Source organism: Oncorhynchus nerka, linkage group LG4 (genome assembly GCF_034236695.1).
Source record: "Oncorhynchus nerka isolate Pitt River linkage group LG4, Oner_Uvic_2.0, whole genome shotgun sequence".
Classification (NCBI taxonomy): Eukaryota; Metazoa; Chordata; class Actinopteri; order Salmoniformes; family Salmonidae; genus Oncorhynchus; species Oncorhynchus nerka.
The window spans coordinates 29,950,297-29,975,039 of record NC_088399.1 but is presented as its reverse complement, the minus strand read 5'-3'; the positions used below and the strand labels follow the sequence as shown (position 1 = coordinate 29,975,039).

Sequence of the window (24,743 nt, the reverse complement as noted above, 5' to 3'; positions counted from 1 at the left end):
GAATGTTTATCCTTTTAAGCCTGGGAATAGACACTTAAACCCAGACTTGGACTACACACCCACACCACTGAATAGCAGGCTAGTGATTGCTTACCAACGCTTGCAGTTAGCCACTGATTCCTTCCAAACCACTCATTGTTGAATTTGCAATTCCTAACTTGTTGTGTAATGTTTATCTGTTGTGTAATGTTTTATGTATAATTTATCTCCATATGTGTAACTCTGTGTTGTCTGTTCACACTGCTATGCTTTATCTTGGCCAGGTCGCAGTTGCAAATGAGAACTTGTTCTCAACTAGCCTACCTGGTTAAATAAAGGTGAAATAAATATGACAAGGATTGAAAAGTATTTGCCAGTAGATTGTCGACGTGAATCATGATGATGACTGCTTGTCTAGCTTGCTAGCTAAGATTTTGAAAGTATGATGTTGACATGATCAGTCCAATCAAAGCTACTGTAGATATAATGTGATTTGATGTAATTTTATCTGTGGTCAATGACCTTGAGCCTTCTTGGATGGGCACTTCTAATGAAACTCTATGGCAGCACCCAAGTGGCTTGAATTTTCGAGCTCTCCCCATAGATTTTGAGGTGACATTGGGTCCCCATGAGTGACAGAACACTGAGCCAATCACTGCGCAACTAGAGAACATTACCAACCCCTACACTGTATTTTCTGCTGGCTGCCCCACCACCATAAAAAGCACTGAGCTAGACTGAAACACCTGCATTTTGTTGCTGCCTCATTCAAGAAAGCAAAAAAGAGAACATGTTTGTATGCGACTGTATAAACTCAATAATAATTTCATTTTTTACATTGTTTGCAAACTGAAATGTTTGCAAATGTATTAATGTAAAACCAACATGGTAAAAAATGTGGTTCTGACCCACCTGCCCTGAATGACGGGTCTCCACTAAAACATATAATAAATGACATTTGTATAAATGTAATTGGCTAATGTAGCCACTGATATGGGGGTGGAGAGATAAGCAGTGACGTCTCCATTCGAAGCTCTGCAGCGATGTGAGGTGTGCACATTCGGTCGAACAGAGAAACGAGAGGAATACTGCGAGGGAGAAAGAGGGAGTCAAAGGGAGAGATTGAGAATACGGTCAAACACACAAGAGCATCATGGCACCCATAGGACTCAAGGCGGTGGTTGGTGAAAGTAAGAATACCTTATTATATTTAGCCTATTGACCATTTTATATAAATTTAACATCCATTGATACACATCGATGGGATGCACTGTGCGTTTTTCTCGGACAGAGTGGTGATGTGCATGAGCCAAGGACCTATAGCATGAGCCAGGGAGTTATAGCATTAGCCAGGGACCTATAAATGTGCAATTTCTCTGATACAGCGATGCTGATGCGCATTACAATTTCGACGGATTAGGCTATAATCTGAACGCGCCAATTATCAACTATGAAAAATCGAACTCTGCATAAGAAGGTGCTTTGATCGAGAAAGACACAGATACGCCCATACTACGAATCTGAAATTAAAATACAAACTGTGCGGCAGTGGAGTGACATTACACAACGTTTAAAACCATATGCTATTCCAGGCCATTGGTTTTTTAAATTAAGGCACAATGTTAACTGCACAGTAGAACGTTGTAGGCCGATAAATTACATAATTTCATGTAATTGATGATTAGATGGATCGTAAATGAATATTCTCCACCCAGGAGAGCTGCGTCTAGAGCGTTTATGAGATTCCCGTGTTTCAGAAATGCCTCACCCCTATGATGGATCACCAGTGCAATACACTGCGTAGAACATCATCCTTCAGCATGAACGGTCAAACAATAAAATGGTTAAACATATTATTCTTGGTCTGCAGTATTAGAGTAATGGCGGAGGTTGAGCTGTCCTCTATATGGAGGACAGGAATGAAATAGACAGTAAAAACAGAAAAAATCCGCATTCCGTATGTTAACACACCTTTTCGAATACGGATATTACGGTGTTTTCATCCGCGTATAATAAGAGGCAATGCGCCTTGACTCATAGGCCTACTTGCCCACGATCTACAAGCATCATTTGCGCAGTTTAAGTAGCAGTTGAAGCCTAATGAAACAGCATCGGTGTATGGTTTCAAAATAAGCATCGATGGTTGTTTTCAGACAGTGCTGTCACTAGGCCTATTGCCCAATCCCCTGGAGGTTGAAGTCCATGGATGTTGTAGGCAATGGTCATGTAGGGGCTTTTGAGACATCTCTCTAACTGTTCAAACGAAATATTATGTACACCCATAGGAAAAAAGGTTCTGGATAAAACCAAAAATTGTTATATTGCTTGCTTCATATAGCATATTGCACCACTAAATGTTCAATATAGAACCCTTGTGTAGGAATCTCAGGTGTTATTCTTGACTGAACCAAAATGGATTCATATTGAACCATTGGGTGCCATATACAAAGCAAGTTTAGAACACTTTTTGGTTCAACCCAGAACCCTTTTTTAAAGAGTGTAGCATCACAAATCATCTGGCAAAATGTGTAGACTAGTGGTGCGCAGGTCAGCCGTTTGTTCACCCGCCCGCAATTGTTAACCCATCCGCAACCGTCTATATGTTGTAAAGTGAAAATCTGAGTCCGAACACCACCCTAATCCGCTAATATATCAAATGCGCCGTAGGCTAGTCAGAGAAGGTGTAACGTTGTTTTGCCTCATTTAGATGTGTTTCTGCTGATCATTTCCTACATTTTGGTAGGTTATTTGTTAGTCAACTTGTCTATAATTAGATACATGCAGCTTTTCTTTAGTCATTGGACTAAATAAACCTCTGCTCAACGGAATAATGTCATAAATCGATAGAATGGATCACGTTTTCACTGTCCCCTCTGCTTCTTTTACGGAGCAAGTCGGTTTAGGGTCAGGGGAGAAAAGAAAAAAAAATCAGTGCAACATTTCCAAATGACATCAGTTTGACCGGTTGTAAAGAAATAGAACGATTTGAAAACGACACTACATGTTTCTGATACGATTTCAGTTCTGCTTGGATGCATATTTTATTGGTTGAAATACTATTATCAGCTTTCATGATTCTGCTATAGATAGCACCAGACGGTAGCCAATCTAACGCATTCGCATTCTCTCAAGATGCTGAAATAAATAAGTCATATTTATCTACTGCTGTTCCCAAATCAAAATTGTGCCTACGTTTGGTGTATCATTATACTGCAATAAATTATTAATTATGCTGGAGTTAATATTAAGGCTATGTGAGCGATTATAGACCTACAGTCATTGTCCAAATTTAAGTTTCCATTTAACCCATCTGAACAGTAGGCTACAGTTCCATTGACGTGTAATAGGCATATTTGAAGTCCTTGTCATATTTGTATAACGCCTCACAATCATCACGCAAAACATAACAGGTGTTGTGCCGAATATCTCCCCCCTGCCAGAACCCCCCCCCCCTTCTAATTTCCTTAATGTTGTGGCTAGTGTGACACACAGTTCTGTGACACACAGAGTCAAATACTTTCTATAGAATAAACTTCACGTTTATATAGGCAACAGAAATGAATAATTGATGCATGTGTGTTATATTAAACATAGAGAGAGTAAAATGTAGGCAAGCAATAAACATTTCAGAACAACTGTAGCTGAATTATTATCCTTACACTTTCAAAAAATACTAGTCGAATAAGACATGGGAGAGATGGCGAGTTTTGGCAAAGAGATGTATTTATTCACTAATACAAAAATCAATAGCGGATTTAGGTACGGGCGACATGGCAGCAGCCCAGGGCGGGCGGCATCTTGCCGGGGGAGTAACGGGGCGCAACCGGGTGCGGGTGGGGGCGAGCGCTGAAGGGGTGGTGGTTCGCTCAGGGCGCCATACAAGCTAAAACCGCCACATACACTTAAACAAATAGCCCAACCGAAAACTGCAGACAAAAACAAGTGTGCGCATCTTAAACACAAACCAGATTTATTACGGGGTGAGGCATTGTCCTGGGTCTAAAGGCTCACCAAATGTATGTTTTTTAAAGATTAAACATGTTCTTATCAGATAATGGCGTCATCAACAGCAACGGATTTTATATCCAGAGGTTATTGTGGATGTGTAGGCATAGCCTACAAGCCTACTATCAGTAATGGTAGTGGAATTAGATATGCAAAGAATATTCAATAAACGAACCCAATAGCTTGATTATCAAGAGATAGCCTATTGATCACGTTAGCCTACCAAATTACCAACCTGGACAGAGAGGCAGAATTCGCATGATATGTTACGAATTGCAATTTGTACATTATGTTACGCATTTGCAGTACCTATGATATGGTTACAAATTCCATTTTGTTGTGGCTAACATGAGGTAGGTGGCTAGGTGGCAAACACTAATGTTAAGCTAACATTAGCTAGGCTAGGAGTTAGGGTTAGGGGTTAAGCTTAGGTTAAGGTTAGGAGTCAGGTTAAAGGGTTAAGGTTAGGGCAAGGGTTAGCTAACATGCTAAGTAGTTGCAAAGTATATAAAAAGTAGTAGGTACTGTAGATTCGTATAAGAGAGAAATTGGCAGAAATCTTTTTTTTAATCATCTTAACAGGACCATGGGCTGCCAGACATGTCACCTTTTTCATTGTTTTATTTTTATATAAAAACATCGTTTTTTTGTGTGTCAAATTCGATCAGCCCACACAACTAAAAAATGGTCCAGCCCATCTGACATTTCCCAGAATTGCCAGATGGTCAATCTGCCCCTGCCTAATCCCTGCCTACATGTGCATATCTACCTCAAATAGTCCAGTATCCCTGCACATTATACATTAGGTACTGACACTGTATATAGCTTCTTCTCTTATTTCATACTTATTGTTATTTTGTGTGTGTTTTTTTTATTAATTATACTTGTTTTATATTGAATACTTCACTGTTGTTTGGTAGAGCCTGCGAGTTAAACATGTCGATAAAGGCAGGGAGGGATGCATCGAGCACCTGCGCGCTATTTAACTGGGTTGATGGTGAGGAGATTGGCTCGGATTGGTTTACAACGGGAACGTACGCAGTAAAACGCGATACACCACGGGCCCTCTGCAGCACGCGCAGTAGCAACCTCTGTTGAAGGGGGATGGGCAGCGTATAGCGTTTATATCTCTCTCCCTCCGCCTTCACGACTGTGAGCATCAATTCCATGAAGCAGCAGACTACAAAATAGGGCCAGCGATAGGAATGAAAGGCCAAAGTCCATAGATGTGTCAATTAAATGTTGACATTAATTTGTAGGCTGTCTACACCTCTAAACGAAATGAGAGAGAATACGTGATTCTAGTTGCATTACCGGCCCTTAAAATGTATTTATTTAAAAAATAATTGAGAATGCATGGTAGCCTATATTTTTTATCATTCAACAAAATAAGGTATTTTTTCAGCAGCATTCTGCAACATAAAACCATCTCTTTGCTCTCTTTTTTATTGCCACTATAGTGAATCAGTGGTATTGCAGGGGTTAGAGTGCTGTCTGTGCCCAGTCTCATCTGTGCTTCATACAGTATGAAAATGTATGCACTCACTACTCTAAGTCGCTCTGTATAAGAGCATCTGCTAAATGACTCAAATGTCAAATGTAATACAGTGGACGTTTATGTTTGACTTTATATGGATCAGACAAGAAGGATGTCACACATCTGGCTCTCAATTCTGTCATGTGTTGATCTTTTACTTGTTGGAAATACTTAGCCTAAAACATGCATTTCACTATTATCACAATGGCCCTGTCTTACATTCTAGCCTTTCTGTCAGACTGAGGTCCACAGGGTGTGATATGAGGCTTGTGTAGGTAGCTTGACAGTACAGGGGCTGTGAGAAGAGACTAGCCTGACAGTACAGAGGAGGAAACCGGGAGTAGTGTGATCATGACTGTAAATCCAGTGTGACACATGCCAGATAGAGACACAGTAGCCCAACTGACCCAAGCGACTGCATCCTACCCAATGACTCATAGTATTTCTCCCACTTCATTGTCCCTGCTGCTTGAGTGGGTGGTTTTAATAGTCTGCAGTGGACATCACTCAGTTTGTTAATAAAATGGTTCAAGAGCACCCCACATCCCCATGTGGGCTGTGACTGCTGCTAAGATCTTGCGGCTCCATCCTTCCAAAACTACAACAGAACGCGAGAAGCCTGGGTTTTCCGAGGCTTGCTAAGATGTGATTCCAAAGTTAGTCAGAAGGACAGAGAGATGACCATGCAGGGAGAGGAGAGGGATGGAAGGAGGGAGGGAGGATGCTCACCACCATGCAGGGAGAGGAGAGGGATGGAAGGAGGGAGGGAGGGAGGATGCTCACCACCATGCAGGGAGAGGAGAGGGATGGAAGGCGGGAGGGAGGATGCTCACCACCATGCAGGGAGAGGAGAGGGATGGAAGGAGGGAGGGAGGATGCTCACCACCATGCAGGGAGAGGAGAGGGATGGAAGGAGGGAGGGAGGGAGGATGCTCACCACCATGCAGGGAGAGGAGAGGGATGGAAGGCGGGAGGGAGGATGCTCACCACCATGCAGGGAGAGGAGAGGGATGGAAGGAGGGAGGGAGGATGCTCACCACCATGCAGGGAGAGGAGAGGGATGGAAGGAGGGAGGGAGGATGCTCACCACCATGCAGGGAGAGGAGAGGGATGGAAGGAGGGAGGGAGGATGCTCACCACCATGCAGGGAGAGGAGAGGGATGGAAGGAGGGAGGGAGGATGCTCACCACCATGCAGGGAGAGGAGAGGGATGGAAGGAGGGAGGGAGGATGCTCACCACCATGCAGGGAGAGGAGAGGGATGGAAGGCGGGAGGGAGGATGCTCACCACCATGCAGGGAGAGGAGAGGGATGGAAGGCGGGAGGGAGGGAGGATGCTCACCACCATGCAGGGAGAGGAGAGGGATGGAAGGCGGGAGGGAGGATGCTCACCACCATGCAGGGAGAGGAGAGGGATGGAAGGCGGGAGGGAGGGAGGATGCTCACCACCATGCAGGGAGAGGAGAGGGATGGAAGGAGGGAGGGAGGGAGGATGCTCACCACCATGCAGGGAGAGGAGAGGGATGGAAGGAGGGAGGGAGGGAGGATGCTCACCACCATGCAGGGAGAGGAGAGGGATGGAAGGAGGGAGGGAGGATGCTCACCACCATGCAGGGAGAGGAGAGGGATGGAAGGAGGGAGGGAGGATGCTCACCACCATGCAGGGCTCCAGGGTTGACCAGGCTCTGCAGTATAGGGAGAGAGGGAGTTACTGTACATCTCATTGACCCAGCCCAAGCACTCATCAGCTGCACAGCCCAGGCCAACACCAGGATGGACACACACACACACACACACACACACACACACACACACACACACACACACACACACACACACACACACACACACACACACACACACACACACACTGACCTTGACAGGGATACAGCCTCACACACACTTGCTGGGTTCATTGTGTGACGCAGTGCCCTCAGCCTGCCACTGTAAACACACAGACAGACCCAATATTTAATATATTTTCTAATGACTTTTTAGACACAGACTAGCCCTCTTTATATGCTAGATTAGAATAGTCTTGATTATGAACATTAATAATTACATCCCATTTTCCTTGATTAAGAAGCACTGCTGCTGTGTCAGCACTGGCAGGGACTATTCCTCCTTCCTCCCACTCAACTCTCCAGCAGACCTCACTCACACACAGCAAAGACAGACTTGTATTTAGATTTGAGATTCCTCTGCAGCGAAAAAGCACCATACAAATTAAACATAGAAACATCAAAATGTACCAGAGACCATCAAGAGGCTTGCTGTAGCTGGGCCAAGTAGCATCGGCCAATACTGCCATTGCTGCGGAAGAAAGAGAGGAACAACATCACAGAATGCAGATTAGGCTGCCAGTGGGAGAGATGGATAATGACAGAAGGAAGAGGAGGAGAGCTCGAGTGATGGAGGAGAAGTGATGTGGAAAGTAGTATTATTGCTTTATGGGAAGGGATTTCATCTAGATGGTGATGTGCAGAGTCATTAAGCCCTCGTACCTCAGACCTCATGAGATTGCAGAGCTCCTTCACCTATCACAGCCCCCCTCCCCTCCTCACTCAGACACCAGACACTTACGCATGCACACATTCCACTCAGACTTCAGACAGAGAGAGAGAAACCTTGTTTTAACTGATCTTGCCAGGACATAGCAGCCTGCGGCATTGCAACGCATCACTAGCTTCTCCGTTGACATTTCTTTCTGCTTGCCATTTTCAGCACTAGACTAGGCATTTTGTAAATTGCTTCAACGTTGCACTTGACTGCAGTCAGTAAATACAGCTTTCAAATAAGGGGGAAAATGAACTCAAACATAGAGGGAAATGTATCTGCAGGTGGATTTATCATGTCTTTTTTTTGTGCTAAAACCTCGCCCGGGCTAGATCGAATAGGCTTGCATGTTGCCCAACCCTGCTCTAGTCTATCATTACACTGTGTTGTAGGAAAATGAAGAAATAGATGGAATATAACTCCCAGACACCAGGAGAGATTTTTGTGGCAGACAAATTCTTTACCTCAACATAATGAGAATACAGTATTTATGTGAGGGATTGTTCATGGTCTTCATCTTGTCTGTGTTTGTTAGAAGGTTAGAATTATTTTTCCTCTCACAATACCCTGTCCCTTTCCCACTGGCTGTGGCTACAGCAAAGAGTCACACTCACATCCATCCATTTCCTGCTCTGAGAGAGTGGTCATGACCGGCAGCCAGCCTCTGACAGCACAACCTTTGACCCAGTCTGAGATGGGGATGAGAGTAGTCGCTGCTTGCTTGTTATTCCTGTTCAGTTCTCCTGAGATGTCTCTCAGCTGATCTGGAATCTGTTTTGCGGTGACGCTGTGAGAGACAAGAGGTTGCGTAACGGCAGGCTGGCCTCACAGAGCTGACGGAGGTACTGTCGACTCATGGCTGCCTATGATTGGCTAAGTCTGTGGAAGGGCACTCTGAGACACTCTGCTCCTTCTGTTACTGAGGATCATACCAGGGAGAGCAGTAGTCAATATCTACATCTGAGAATCCATTCTCCTCTGTTTTTTATTTGTGTCGTATCCACACTATTACATACATGTTAGAACTGTGTTTAGTACTCTTAATGAAGTATGAACAGGGCATAATTAAACCAAATATGACTATTTTACCAAATGTGTCTATTCTCTTCTTGTCTTTTCAAGAGCCATCCGAAATGTCAGAGAGGACCAAATCAGTCAAGATCCTAATCTTTTTCACTGAGATAATTAAGAGTGAATGTACCTCCTGCTGTGTGACCTCAAAGACTAGAGTATGGTTCTGATGATGAGAGGGAGATGGGAGGGGCTGTGTCCTGCTAAAATGGCCACCTTTCCCTTCAAGAGCAGGGATGTTACATTCCCTGGGGACTAATGCTGATATCCAGAGAAAATGGGTCACTCAATCGTAGTCACCAACCCCCAAGGGAGAATAGGAAGGTAAAGGGGGAAAGTCTCAGTGTTGAGTAGCGAAAGCTGTGTGTTTGTTGGGGTCAATGTTGAGGATTCTACAGGAGTGGATGACATAATGCACAACCATGACAAAACCAATACACATCAATGACACAACATACAGCCAGCCAGCCTCTCAGTGAGACTAATTGTTCCTGTGTGGATAAAAGGCTTATCCTGTGCTAAGCACACTTACGACCTACAATAAAGGCTGAGAAATAACAGGCAATGCCTCAGTCTGTCTATGAATGATTATACTGCTTCAACTTACTATACTGCTTAGAAGCAATAGCATACTTTGTTTTACCATAATTGTATCTATTTTGATGGGGGTTCATGTTTCATACCAAAACATATGGAAGTGGAAAGGATAGTGGTCTGATATTCTGCTAGTTTTGTTACGCTGTGTTGGTTATCTGTATGAAGAGTGTGTTGAGTGACTCCTGCTGGAGCCTACCATTACGGTATGGGTTATGGGTTAATGTTAGCCTAGCAGTGTGGTATGGATTGATGTTAATGTTATTGTTGATGCTAATGCTAGGCTGCTAAAGCGACAGCTGTTCATTATGCTGTGAACACAGAGTACTGCCATCCTGTGTGAGGTGAATGGTTGGGGAACATCTGTATGTGTCTAACCCAATCCAATTCTCTCTGCTCTACTTTGGAAGACAAAAGTCAGTATCAAGATTCAGGTGAGGGTTATGTATCCCCCCAATTTGAACAACTCTGAGATGTCAAATTGATTTCGTATTTACAGTGACACACGGATCAGGCTGAGGACAGCTATGCCTGATTCACCTAGAAAGAGCTCTGGTTCCAACCCATCCCACAATGGACAATTTCATACACTGGTCTGGTCACAGACACAGACTGACACAAACACTGATAATTTTTAAAATATATTTTTTAATTGAACCTTTATTTAATTAGGCAAGTCAGTTAAGAACACATTCTTATTTACAATGACAGCCTAGGAACAGTGGGTTAACTGCCTTGTTCAGGGGCAGAACGCTTGCATACTGTATAACTCTACTATTTATGTTTGGTAGCATATGACCAGACCTATCTGAAGGAGACTCCTGCGTGCCTCTGGTGAGCCTCTCTACTCTGCTAGTTGACACAGCTGCTCCACTGTGTTCAGGTTCCTTCCCTCCTCCCAGTCTGCCTGCTCTGGGAATGCATTGTTATGCCACACAGGGGTCAAGGAAGAGCCAGAACAATCCCAGAACAGCCTCCACTTCCACTTCCTCCTATGTGCTTTGTTAATCTTGGTGTTTGTCTTTTGGCTATCCCTCAGTCTCTTTGTCATTTACATACACATACCTCAGCTCTGTCATTTACATACACATACCTCAGCTCAGGAGAAGGGAGTCAGAGAGAGTATACATGTATGTACCCCATGCCATTAAAAAAACAGCCATTTTGGTTCTAACTTCATTTTATGTCTATGTGCAGTCATGTGGACTGGCAGTTTGTGTTTCTGAATGAGGGAGAGAGAGGGGGAAGATAGGAGGGCAAAGAGAACCACACAGGACAGAGGAAAAGGGAAAGTGAGAGAAGGATATCCCTTGTGCTCCTACAGTTCTGTCATCCTGTTTGCTGACAGTTTCTTGTGACATAGCCTAGAAAGAGCTGGAAATAGACGAGCTGAATCAAGGATTCACTTTGGATTCACTCTCTGCCATTCCCCACAAAGATTGCAAGATTAGACTCTTTCCCTACCGAGGTCACATCATGATGACATCAGTGCATCTACGGCTGGAGTGCTGTATTATGTACAGACCTAACCCCCTGGCTTTGAGTGGCCTGTGCTTAAAGGGAAAGTCTACCCAAATGACCTTGTCCTTTGACTGTGTACAGGGTTCAAGGAAACCAATATGTCATGTAGTAAATTGGGTGAGCTATCCCTTTAGTCATCATGTGAGTGTTGTCCTTACGAATTACTATCGGCAGCAATTACCCAACAAATCCCCCTCATTCTCTGAATGGCCCTGTAGTCTCCACGTAGCACATTCACACACACAGCCTGTTTAATCTGTGATAATCCATCTGTATCTCTGTGTATGCCCAGATGTTGGGCACTACTGCGCCAAAGGGCTTAGCGGTTTTTATATGGGGATACCGCAAAATGTTAAAGAGAGTCATCCTAAATGGATTTATCCCAATACTGCAGCCAGATGGCCAACAACAGCGATCAGGCTAATAATGGCTCCGCCACACACACACATGGCCCTGCCTTGGCCTGATCCACAGATGACCAATGGGATGAGTTTATTCATACTGCAGCAGAGAAGAACTAGAGCCAATTTGAGTTAACCAACAATAATTGATTTGTATTTTTTTAAGTTCAGAGAATGAATTTTGCATCTAGTAAAAATGTGTCTTCTCTCTTGGATAATACATTTGATTCTATATTTACTTGTAATGGAGTCAAAATAGATTCAGTCCATTTTGGAATGGAATTGCATGAGAAGGCAATAGACGAGCTGTATTTCATCATGCACTTTGACTCATTGTGGGAGGCAGCCCTCCATTTTGCTAGCTACAGTGTAAGATAGAGTAGACATGATGCTCTCAGAGACCTTCCCTCCAGTGACAGCATTTAATACACAGGCAGTGATCTGCGTAGCATTGTGGATTTGCTCGTCTCTTGTGGCTTTTAGCTCCATGTCCAATTACTTCTTTATCTGATACTGTGGGTACCTTTGTATACCACTAAAAGCACTTGGAACATAACATAAATATGAAATAAAATGGTGTCCAATACAGTGCCTTTAGAAAGTATTCATACCACTTGACTTATTCCAACATTTTTTTTGTGTTACAGCCTGAATTCAAAATGGATATATTTTTTAAAATACATTCTCACCCATCTACACAAAATAACCCATAATGACAAAGTGAAAACATGTTTTTAGAAATGTGTGCAAGTTTATTGGAAATGGAATACAGAAATATCTAAGTATTCACACCCCTTTGGTATGGCACTCTAAACTGAGTTTAGGTGCATCCAATTTCCTTTGACCATCCTTGACGTCACTACAACTTGATTGGAGTCCAATTGTGGCCAATTCAAATGGTTGGATGTGATTTAGAAAGAAACACACCTGTGTATATAAGGTCCAGTTGACAGTGCATGTCAGAGCAGAAACTATACCATGAAATCCAAAGAACTGCCCGTAGGTCTCTGAGATAAAATTGTTATGAGACATATATCTGGGGAAGGGTATAAAACTATTTCTAGAGTGTTGAAAGTTTCCAATAGCACAGTGGTCTCCATCATTGGGAAATTTAAACTAGAATTGGCCATCCGACCAAACTGGGCAACCGGGCAAGAAGGACCTTGGTCAAGAAGGTGACCAAGAACTCAGTGACCACTCAGACAGAACTACATATTTCCTTGGCTGAGATTGGAGAACCTGCCAGAAGGACAACAATCTTTACAGCACTTCAACAATCTGGGCTTTATGGGAGAGTGGCCAGACGGAAGCCAGTCCTAAAGGAAAAGGCACATGTTAGCGCCTAGATTTTGCGAAAAGGCACGTGAAAAACTCAGGGCAAAAGGCAAAAGATGATGTGGTCTGATGACACAAAAATGTAACTCCTTGGCCTGAATGCAAAACGCTATGTCTGAAGAAAAACAAGGGCACAACTCATAACCTGCCTAACACCATCCTTACTGTGAAGCTTGGTGATGGCAGCATCATGCTATGGGGATGCTTTTCAGCAGCAGGGACTGGGAGACTGGTAAGGATAGAGGGAGCAATGAATTGAGCCAAATACAGGCAAATCCTTGATGATAACCTGCTTCAGAGTGCAATCGACCTTAGACTGGGGCAAAGATTTACATTCCAAAAGGACAATGACCCCAAGCATACAGCCAAAGCAATGCTGGAATGACTTCAGAATAGGAATGTCAAAGTCCTTGAGTGGCCCAGCTAAAGCCCAGACTTGAATCCCATTGAACATCTGTGGAAAGACTTGAAGATTGCTGTTCACCGCCACTCCCCATCTAATTTAACAGAACTTGAGAAAATCTGCAAGGAAGAATGGAAGAAAATCCCAAATCCAGATGTGCAAAGCTGATACAGACATACCCAAGACAACTCAAAGCTGTAATCACCGCCAAAGGTGCTCCTACAAAGTATTGACTCAGGGTTGTGAATACTTATGTAAATGAGACATTTCTGTATTTAATTTTCAATACATTTGCTAAAATTTCTAAAAACATGTTTTCACTTCGTCATTAAGGGGTATTGTGTGTAGGTGGGTGAGAAAAAAAGTATCCATTTTGAATTCAGGCTGTAACGCAACAAATGTGGAATAAGTCAAGGGGTATGAATACTTTCTGAAACTATACATACCTATAGGTATGGACCTAGCAGAACAGACAATGTAGGTGCTGACGTTTGTCCTATTTCACACATGTACAACTGTGTATTATACCTGAATTGGAAATTAGCTTTTTTCAAATCCCATTTCCCTTGAGACACCCTTGGAGAGTGTAGTCACGGATCAGCCATTATTGACAGCAACCCTGGAACATTTAGGGTTAACTGCCTTCCTCAAGTGCAAATCGACAGATTTTTTAACTAGTCGGCTCGGGGATTTGAACCAGAGACCTTGGGTTCTGGTCCAATATTCTTAACTGCTAGACTACCTGCCGAATTGTATCCACAGTCATACCCAGAGTCACAGACACATGAACTCTAACAAATAGAGCGTATGAGCCATATGTTCACAATGATGTGAGTATTTCATTACGGTCGGCAATGCATACATGAATAAACACACACACATGAACACACAACCCATTCACTTAATATAGAATAGAACCCTTGCCAGCATGCTGATGTATTCTTAAAGGGGTCAGATGACCTGCAATTATACATGACAGCTATGAGGCAGGCTGTCAAGAGCATATAGTAGCAATGCGGTCCAATAGAACCATATATAAGGTCCAGTGTGCTCTGTGGCTGATCTGGGAGCTCACTGCAGGGAGGTACTATTCACCTGGCCCTACTGACATTCTCAACATATTCTCACTCGTTACTTATCTCACAAGCGTGTGTGTGTGTATCTGTTTGTGAGCTTGGGGCTCTCTGGGCACAGCCTGACTTAGGTGTGTTTGGCACAGCAGGATGCTGATAGATTCCTGACAGGGTTGGGGCTTCGGAGCAAGCAAAGGGCTGTGTTAGATGTCATGAAGTTGGTGCAGGGAAAGGTGTGTGTGTGTGTGTGTGGTGGTGGTGGTGGTGGTGGGGGTGCATACGTGTGTGTGTGTCCTCCATAGAGGATTGACTCTTCTCACGGCCTTGTTCCCAGATGCGAGTGTGAGAGTGTTTTTTTGTCTCCTGTGCTCCACTGTCACTCATCACTATGGAAACAGTGTCTGTCAAGGAAATTAAATCAGACAGAGAAAATGACTGTATATTATGAACCTGTACTGTACACTCAAATCTATATGCTAGGGGTTTTGACATTGAAAATAACAAAAATAGAATTGTATCAACTGAAATTGGTCAGATGCACACACAGTGAAGAAGCATGTGAAGAAAATAATACTGTTCTGACCTGTGCATCTCCTCTCTTCTCCTTCACAGAGATTATGAATGATGTCATCAAGAAGGTGAAGAAGAAGGGGGAATGGAAGGTGAGAGTTTATCTTTGCAGTCCACCTTGTGTTCCTTTTTCCCCCTTTTTTTACACTTTGACACTTAGCAACAAACTGGTGTGGTCATTCTACTGTGGTCCCTGCAGTGTACTCTCAAACTGGTGCGGTCATTCTACTGTGGTCCCTGCAGTGTACTCTCAAACTGGTGTGGTCATTCTACTGTGGTCCCTGCAGTGTACTCTCAAACTGGTGTGGTCATTCTACTGTGGTCCCTGCAGTGTACTCTCAAACTGGTGCGGTCATTCTACTGTGGTCCCTGCAGTGTACTCTCAAACTGGTGTGGTCATTCTACTGTGGTCCCTGCAGTGTACTCTCAAACTGGTGTGGTCATTCTACTGTGGTCCCTGCAGTGTACTCTCAAACTGGTGTGGTCATTCTACTGTGGTCCCTGCAGTGTACTCTCAAACTGGTGCGGTCATTCTACTGTGGTCCCTGCAGTGTACTCTCAAACTGGTGTGATCATTCTACTGTGGTCCCTGCAGTGTACTCTCAAACTGGTGCGGTCATTCTACTGTGGTCCCTGCAGTGTACTCTCAAACTGGTGCGGTCATTCTACTGTGGTCCCTGCAGTGTACTCTCAAACTGGTGCGGTCATTCTACTGTGGTCCCTGCAGTGTACTCTCAAACTGGTGTGATCATTCTACTGTGGTCCCTGCAGTGTACTCTCAAACTGGTGTGGTCATTCTACTGTGGTCCCTGCAGTGTACTCTCAAACTGGTGCGGTCATTCTACTGTGGTCCCTGCAGTGTACTCTCAAACTGGTGTGATCATTCTACTGTGGTCTCTGCAGTGTACTCTCAAACTGGTGCGGTCATTCTACTGTGGTCCCTGCAGTGTACTCTCAAACTGGTGTGGTCATTCTACTGTGGTCCCTGCAGTGTACTCTCAAACTGGTGTGATTAGAACGTCCAGTTTCGATTGACGCAACAGTCAGCGTTTGAGCTGGTCACAGTTTTTTTATTGAAACATTTTGCACAAACACAGTCCTTACAAAGTTATGTCCTGAATGTGACCAGTTTGTTTTTGGATCCAATGTCCAGATATTCACAAAAGTACAGTGGGTCCTCATTTAAAAGTTGCAGCATACAGCTTGCGGGATGCTGCACAATGTTATGGCATGTTGGAGTGCATGACGTATTTTATGTTCCTGTCAGACATTGTTGCCGTTGATGCTAGTTTGACCATCAGAGGGCATCTTTATGAAGCTTGTTGGTGCTTGCTTACTTTTACAAATAATCCTACAGAGATCCATGCAGGCCAGATGTTTTGATTGCTAAACCCTATCTGAAAGGTTTTTAATTAACCTAGTTTTCCAAGCAACACAAAATGTTTGAGTGAGTGAAACGGTGCTGAAATAGTTGACCACACTCCGGTTGACCACACACTTCAAATCCTATTATAACAGTTGGATGACTTTGGGTGTTTCAGTATGCAACATTTTCATGCCATCAATTGCATTAGCCTACTTTATTCCACTATTTCTCTCATTCAGTGATTTATTCCCATAGTAATTCGTTATGGATCCATCCAGATGTGGTTAGAAAACAGTGCATGTGGTGGGCTATGCAAAGAGATGGGTGAAGTGAAATGCTGCGCAAACACGCATTAATACATGTAAAGTCCCTAAACTCGGCAAGAGTCTATTGTCCTGCTAAACCATTTACACCTGGCCCACAGCCTTGTTGAGTACTTACAGTACGGTGCACTTTCACTCCATTCTCCGCATGACTCTCTGCCACCAGATGCTTCTATCTATTGTTGATATCTATTCGGTAACATTCCACAGGTAAATGTAATAAATGAAACACATAGCTCTGGTCTGGAAAACATGTTAAACCTTTTGGGGGTTTTATTAATCTGTGTTTAGTAGCTGAGGCTTTATGGCTTCATCATCAACTTGTTAATTTAGCAGACATCACTTGCAGTAAACCATATATTTTATGAATATAACAGAATATAACGCAACATTTTAGTTTCTCTTAGAATAAAAACCTTATAGTGTAACAACAGTTGTAGTAAGTAATAGCTACAGAGGAAGAGCAATTCTTACACTATTGTTCTAAATTCAATCACCCTCTTCTTCTTCATCTTCCTCATTCCGTTCACTCAAATGAAATTGTAATACATTTTGTCACTCCTGTTCAACAACTCCAAATCGCTTTTGCATGTGCTCCAAAGGGATAACATGATATAGGTTCATTAAATAATCCAAAGGAAAATGTGACTATTTATTAGCCTAGTGTATATAAGTATTTTAGGCATATCTTTGTGAGGCCTCATGCCTCATGTCAAATCATTGTCAAAGTGCAAGAGATACTGTTGCATGACAAACAGGGGCTGTTAGATTACAATATAATTGTTCTGCCCATTAAATGCATTATAAGTAATAACAGAGAGTCTGTCTAATGAGAATAAATGTAAAGCCTTTAATATACAGCATGGAACAGTTTAAAAACAAACTTGTGAAATGGCTTTATCTGACATGTTGCATTGCGTGAGGCTTGGTGATCCCAGCATCACTAGGATATTAAACAAACACTCAAATAGGCAACAGAAGCTGGAACATATGCATTGGGCTGAGTGACTCACTCATTTCTGGTGTTTGTTCATATTATAATGCAGGGTTAAAGACACATTCTTTCTGATTGTCTTTAGCGTATGTAGTCTCTCCTTTTGCTACATCTCATTTCATTTGAATTATTATGTGATTATAAGAAATGTATATATTTGCAGGGGTTGATGCATTTTTTGTTAGGGCAAATCAGGTCTGTGATATTGAAAGGAAAGTAAAGGAGTTTGAAATGTAAAACGTTAGAGGACTTAAGCATCAAATACATTGCAAGTTTGCCCTTTTTGGCCATTAGGCTATACTTTACAATAGGACTCAACTCTGACTGACGTCATTATCTATCGGTAGTCTAAACTGTGCACAAATTGGGTGATTTTTCACACCTAGCTGAGCTATTGGTAAATTAATTGTCGTGTGAATATTTCAGTCCGAGAGTCTCTCTCCTCTCGGAGAGTCTCTCTTCTACATCGGGCAAAACAAAAATCGTCTGGCAGGTGGTCTCTGAGTTGAGAGAGAACCTGGGTAAACACAAGGACACAATAATAACCTACTGTCTGTAGTCATAAAACAATTAGGCAAAATAAATGTATGTTATTTTGTTGGGTAACGAATCGGCTCTCGGGAACTCGTTAAGAGGCGGCTTCTATCTTCAATATAATCATTCATTCAGAAGGTTCGACCCATAGGACTGAGGCTTGCAGTAGATTAAATTAGATTACCAGGTTCATTTTTCATTAGGTTATAATGATCCATGCCTTCTGGGAATGTTAGAAAGTCCAGACGTTGGTGGTGGCGTTACGAAATTGTCTGTCAGAGGTATTACAATGGAAATAAATCAAATATCCGTCTGTCTGCATATTTCAAGACATGACATGTAAGGGTGCAATGAGATACCCTATGGGTTGGACAATACTTTTGTAGTCAATCAACTTGAAAAAGCGTATACTTAAAACTGAAAATCAACCAATGTCAGCCTTTCAATGCTTTATTATCCAAGTGTTGAAAGTGTGTGGACGACGGAGAGAAACAAAATGGTGCATTTTGAGGCCTTGTACCCTGTGTAGCTCAGTTGGAAGAACATGGTGCTTGCAATGCCAGGGTTGTGGGTTTGAATCCCATGGAGGACCAGTATAAAGATGTATGCCAGAATGGGGTGTTACAAACTGATCCGTAGCCACAGCCATTGTTTCACAAATATGCGGGTCACATTTGACTATTTCATAAACCATGTCGGGCTGTATTAAACTACTCGGGCTGCAGACTTGTTTGGTAACCAACAACCTGGTAACTTGATGAATATGGTTTAAGATGACACTGGAAGAAAGGAAAGTGGCTCCTCGATAGCTACTTCAGGACATGTTTTTCAAAAGCAGTCACATTGGCCTAATGTACGCTATCTAAACGAATTTAGATCAATCTCTTTTTCTGCTGCTCCTGAATCCTGTTTAGTCAGGTGCTTCTAACTGCTACCAATGTTAAAAGTCAACATGTTTAGAGACTTTGTTTTCTGAAGCCGAAAGACTAACTCTTTCGTGTATCTCACTCTCCCTGGTTTCTCATTGGTTTCTCTTCCTGTCTCAGGCGCTGATTGTGGACCAGCTGAGCATGAGGATGCTGTCCTCCTGCTGCAAGATGACAGACATCATGTCAGAGGGCATCACCAGTAAGCCATTGTTAGCACTGCAGCAAAGATCCTGTATATGATGACGAAATGGTCTGGACTCCGCCTTAATGAGAGTTGTTGTTCCAAAGGCCGGAAGACAGGCAGTCTGCTTATCGGTTTACTTATTGTGGACAGATTATGATGAGATTGAACCCTCTTGCTTTGCCTCTTCATCTCTGACTGTAGCTACCATTTGGTAAACATGGCTCAGCATTCAGTAAACATGATATAACCACATCTCTCCCTTCTGTTTATTTTCTCTAGTTGTGGAGGACATAAACAAACGGCGAGAGCCTCTTCCCACCCTGGAGGCCATTTACCTGATTACCCCCACGGACAAGGTACACACGCACACACACACGCACACGCACGCACACGCACACGCACACGCACGCACGCACGCACACACACACACACACACACACACACACACACACAAACACCTCACTATCTTGTATCCTTAATTTTCCAGTCTGTGCAGACCCTGATTGGCGATTTCAAAGACCCCCATTCAGCCAAATACAAAGCAGCCCACGTCTTCTTCACTGACTGTGAGTAGATACCTGAGGAGCCTTTCCACAACACAGATTCACTACACAGGTCATTAAATGCAACCACAGACGCAGCCACAGCCAATCATTGAATACTCTCACAGCCATTCATTCTTAGTGGAGAGGGCTGTGATGTTGGTTAAAGCGTTTCATGGAAGGAATAATGTGTAACCAAAGAGAATACTTTTTTTCACTGTTCAATTTATTACAAAACGGAGTTGATCTAGACATCCAAAATAGAAAATCGCTCTGAATTTCACCAACATAATCCTATGAAAAGCCTCTTACAGTAAGTAGTGTGTGCATACATTTTCATATGGGTGTCCCCAGCAGGAATCAAACTCACAATCCGGATGTTGCAGGTGCCATGCTCTACCAGATGAGCCACACAGATCCAGCACTGAAACTCACAACAATCTCTCCCTGTTTCAGCCTGCCCGGACCCACTGTTCAACGAGTTAGTAAAGAGCCGTGCTTCCAAATCCATCAAGACCCTGACTGAGATCAACATCGCCTTCCTGCCCTACGAATCACAGGTACTAAACAGAGGGAGAGAGAGAAACAGAGGGAGGGAAAGAGAGAGAGAAACAGAGGGAGAGAGAGAAACAGAGGGAGGGAGAGAAACAGAGGGAGGGAGAAAAATAGAGGGAGGGAGAGAAACAGAGGGAGGGAGAAAAACAGAGGGAGGGAAAGAGAGAGAAACAGAGGGAGGGAAAGAGAGAGAGAAACAGAGGGAGGGAGAGAAACAGAGGGAGAGAGAGAAACAGAGGGAGGGAGAGAAAGAGGGAGGGAGAAAAACAGAGGGAGGGAAAGAGAGAGAAACAGAGGGAGGGAGAGAAACAGAGGGAGGGAGAAAAACAGAGGGAGGGAAAGAGAGAGAAACAGAGGGAGGGAAAGAGAGAGAAACAGAGGGAGGGAGAGAAACAGAGGGAGGGAGAAAAACAGAGGGAGGGAAAGAGAGAGAAACAGAGGGAGGGAAAGAGAGAGAAACAGAGGGAGGGAGAGAAACAGAGGGAGAGAGAGAAACAAGGGGAGGGAAAGAGAGAGAGAAACAGAGGGAGAGAGAGAAACAGAGGGAGGGAGAGAAGCGGAGGGAGAGAGAAACAGAGAGATATGGAGATGGAGGGAGATTGATCAATCCAGAAAGAGCTAAGCAGAGAAAATCGAATCACATTGTATTTGTCACATGCTTCGTAAATAACAGGTGTAGACTAACAGTGAAATGTTCCCATCAATGCAGAATTTAAATAGTAGAAAAATACAACCACAAGATACAGAGATCCTAGAATAGCCAGAGAGATCGATTGAGATGGAGAAAGGTTGGAGGGAGAGAGAGATTGTGAAATGCTGTAAGTGAAGAGAGAGGATCAGAAAGAGATGGAGACAGACAGAAATAGGTATCGAGGGATATCAGTAAAGAGAATCAGATATATATATATAGTAGTGATGGGGGGAAAAATCATGCAGTTACATATCGGGATATTATTTTTCATTATATGTCGTATCGTTTGTACAATATAATTTTTGTGCTACTTGACTGTATCTCCACCAAAACTCCAGTATCTTCTATTTAAATAGGGAGCCAATTTGTTTTCAGCTCTTTGATTTCCATGACTGATCTAAAACCCATCTTCTCATGGCTCTCCCTTGTCCCTCTGCAGCAGACAAATGGTGAACAATATGTTTGGAACATCAAATCGCAATAAAATCACCGTATCGAATCGCAATTCATATAGAATAGTGAGAATGGTAATACATATGGTATCGGCACCGAAGTATTATGATAATATCGTATTGTGAGGTCTCTGGCAATACCCAGCCCTGAATAGATGGATCGATAGCAAGGAAAGCACATAGGGATAGGAAGAAAAAGGGAGAGCGATGAAAACAAGAAAGAGAGAAGAGAGAAAGATATATCCAGCCACCTAGGTCCCTTTATCCCCAGAGCCACGGCAGCTTTAACACACAGCTGACGGAGTTTGCCAAATGGTACACACTATTCCCTTTATAGTGCACTACTTTTGACCAGGGCACACTATATCGGGAATAGGGTGCTACTTGGGACGTAGACTGACTGTGTGAGTCACCAGTGAGCTAAGGGTTGTTTACTGATAGACTGTTTACTGATAGACTACTCCAGAACTACTCCAGCTCTCTGGCTGGCTGACGATGCTTTGCCCATCCTGTCTCAGATGATTATTTCAGAGCCATGGGTTTTTGCTCCTGGCGAAATGCTGCCTCATAAGCCTGTCTAAGGACCCCGCCTCATTGGCTCCCTCAGCCTCCCCGCACCATACGGCAGCCAATAGGAGTGGGGCAAGGAGAGGGACCCATATGCACAGCAGAAGGGTGGTCATGTGACCTTGGGCAGATGGGGCCACAGGGTGGGTGGTTGTGTTCTATAGGAAGGGAAGGGGAGAGGAGAGGAGAAGGAGCGGTAAAGGAGGGGAAAGAGAAAAGTAGAGTGGAGGAGGGGAGAGAAGAGGAATGGTAGAGGAATGGCGAAGGAGAGGAGAGAGAAAGGACAGAAGAGAGGAGATACAGTGAGAGATACAGACGGTGAATGTGATGAAGGGTGGGGGAGGAGAGGAGAGGAGAAGAGAGGACTGCAGCAGAGACAAAGGCAGGAAGGAAAGGCCATAGTCTAGGCACTGTCACTGAATATCAGCTCATACACACATACAGAAGCTAGGAGGCCTGATTTTGCCCTCAGAAAGACCCAGAGTAGGCCAGTAGTACAAAACAGGAAACCTAGATAGAAAATACTCTGTTGTTGCTATCAAATGATTACACCATCACAATCCTTAGAACATAATATACAGTGTAACTGTGGATCAACATGGTATAGAACTTAGCCTTGTAGAAAAATGATAACACACACACACACACATACACACACACCCACACACATATACACACACACACACACACACACATACATTTGACCTCTGCACATTTATTGAGGTCGATGTTTCGGAATGATACTGTACCGCTTTCAAGACCATGTTAGATGCATTTTTTTGGGGCAGTAACTCCCACTACCACAACTGTGGTAAGCTTGGTAGTGTGCATGATAACTATCTTCTATAAAACTGAGCTTTTCAACAATGCAGTTGGCTAGAGAATGATGCTCTTTTCCCTGCCAATGTCTGCTCTGCTTACATAAAGCACTATACAAACAAAATTTGATTGATTAAATTTGATTGTGCGTGTGCGTGTGTGTGTGTGTGTGCAGGTGTACTCTTTGGACAACCCGGATGCCTTCCAGAGTTTCTACAGCCCCCATAAGACCCAGCTGAAGAACCCAGTGATGGAGAGGCTGGCAGACCAGCTGGCCACCCTGTGTGCCACCCTGAAGGAGTACCCTGCTGTTAGATACCGAGGGTGAGCCACAGGGACACAAACATGACTGTGTCCCAAATGTCACCCTATTCCTATATAGTGTACTTCTGGGCACTGGTCAAAAGTAGTACACTATGTAAATAATTTTTATTTATTTACCTTTATTTAACCAGGCAAGTCAGTTAAGAACAAATTCTTATTTTCAATGACGGCCTGGGAACAGTGGGTTAACTGCCTGTTCAGGGGCAGAACGACAGATTTGTACCTTGTCAGCTCGGGGGGTTGAACTTGCAACCTAGTCCAACGCTCTAACCACTAGGCTACCCTGCCGCCCCGAGCTAATAGGGTGCCATCCTTTCATTTATCTAGGCAAGTCAGTTAAGAACAAACACTGACGGCCTAGAAACAGTGGGTTAACTGCCTGTTCAGGGGCAGAACGACAGATTTGTACCTTATCAGCTCAGGGATTCGATCTAGCAACCTTTCGGTTACTGGCCCAATGCTCTAACCACTAGCCTACCTGCCGCCCATATCATTGACAGAAGGGAGAAAACCTCTCATTGACAGGAGGGAGAAAACCTCTCATTGACAGGAGGGAGAAAACCTCTCATTGACAAAAGGGAGACAACCTCTCATTGACAGGAGGGAGACAACCTCTCATTGACAGGAGGGAGACAATCTCTCATTGACAGGAGGGAGACAACCTCTCATTGACAGGAGGGAGACAACCTCTCATTGACAGGAGGGAGGTAAACTCTCATTGACAGGAGAGAGACAACCTCTCATTGACAGGAGGGAGGTAACCTCTCATTGACAGGAGGGAGGTAACCTCTCATTGACAGGAGGGAGGTAACCTCTCATTGACAGGAGGGAGGTAACCTCTCATTGACAGGAGGGAGGTAACCTCTCATTGACAGGAGGGAGACAACCTCTCATTGACAGGAGGGAGACAACCTCTCATTGACAGGAGGGAGGTAACCTCTCATTGACAGAAGGGAGACAACCTCTCATTGACAGGAGGGAGGTAACCTCTCATTGACAGAAGGGAGACAACCTCTCATTGACAGGAGGGAGGTAACCTCTCATTGACAGGAGGGAGACAACCTCTCATTGACAGGAGGGAGACAACCTCTCATTGACAGGAGGGAGACAAACTCTCATTGACAGGAGGGAGACAACCTCTCATTGACAGGAGGGAGACAACCTCTCATTGACAGGAGGGAGACAACCTCTCATTGACAGGAGGGAGGTAACCTCTCATTGACAGAAGGGAGAAAACCTCTCATTGACAGAAGGGAGACAACCTCTCCTTGACAGGAGGGAGGTAACCTCTCATTGACAGGAGGGAGACAACCTCTCATTGACAGGAGGGAGGTAACCTCTCATTGACAGGAGGGAGACAACCTCTCATTGACAGGAGGGAGACAACCTCTCATTGACAGGAGGGAGACAACCTCTCAT

General features: G+C 43.8%; 1 protein-coding gene across 2 annotated transcripts in view; it reads left to right on the top strand.

The window, feature by feature from the left end:
* Positions 1-1,016: 1,016 nt before the first annotated feature.
* The window catches only part of stxbp1a (syntaxin binding protein 1a), a 36,971-nt gene continuing 13,244 nt past the window's right edge, over positions 1,017-24,743 (top strand). Inside the window, exons 1-7 of one of the 2 annotated variants that reach the window (XM_029650879.2) lie at positions 1,017-1,169; positions 15,087-15,136; positions 19,308-19,389; positions 19,654-19,730; positions 19,862-19,940; positions 20,373-20,476; positions 23,176-23,324. In XM_029650879.2, the coding sequence (XP_029506739.1) occupies positions 1,133-1,169; positions 15,087-15,136; positions 19,308-19,389; positions 19,654-19,730; positions 19,862-19,940; positions 20,373-20,476; positions 23,176-23,324 (578 nt within the window). In that variant the 5' untranslated portion in view covers positions 1,017-1,132. The remainder of the gene's footprint in view (positions 1,170-15,086; positions 15,137-19,307; positions 19,390-19,653; positions 19,731-19,861; positions 19,941-20,372; positions 20,477-23,175; positions 23,325-24,743) is intronic. The other variant, XM_029650886.2, reaches the window with a different exon arrangement.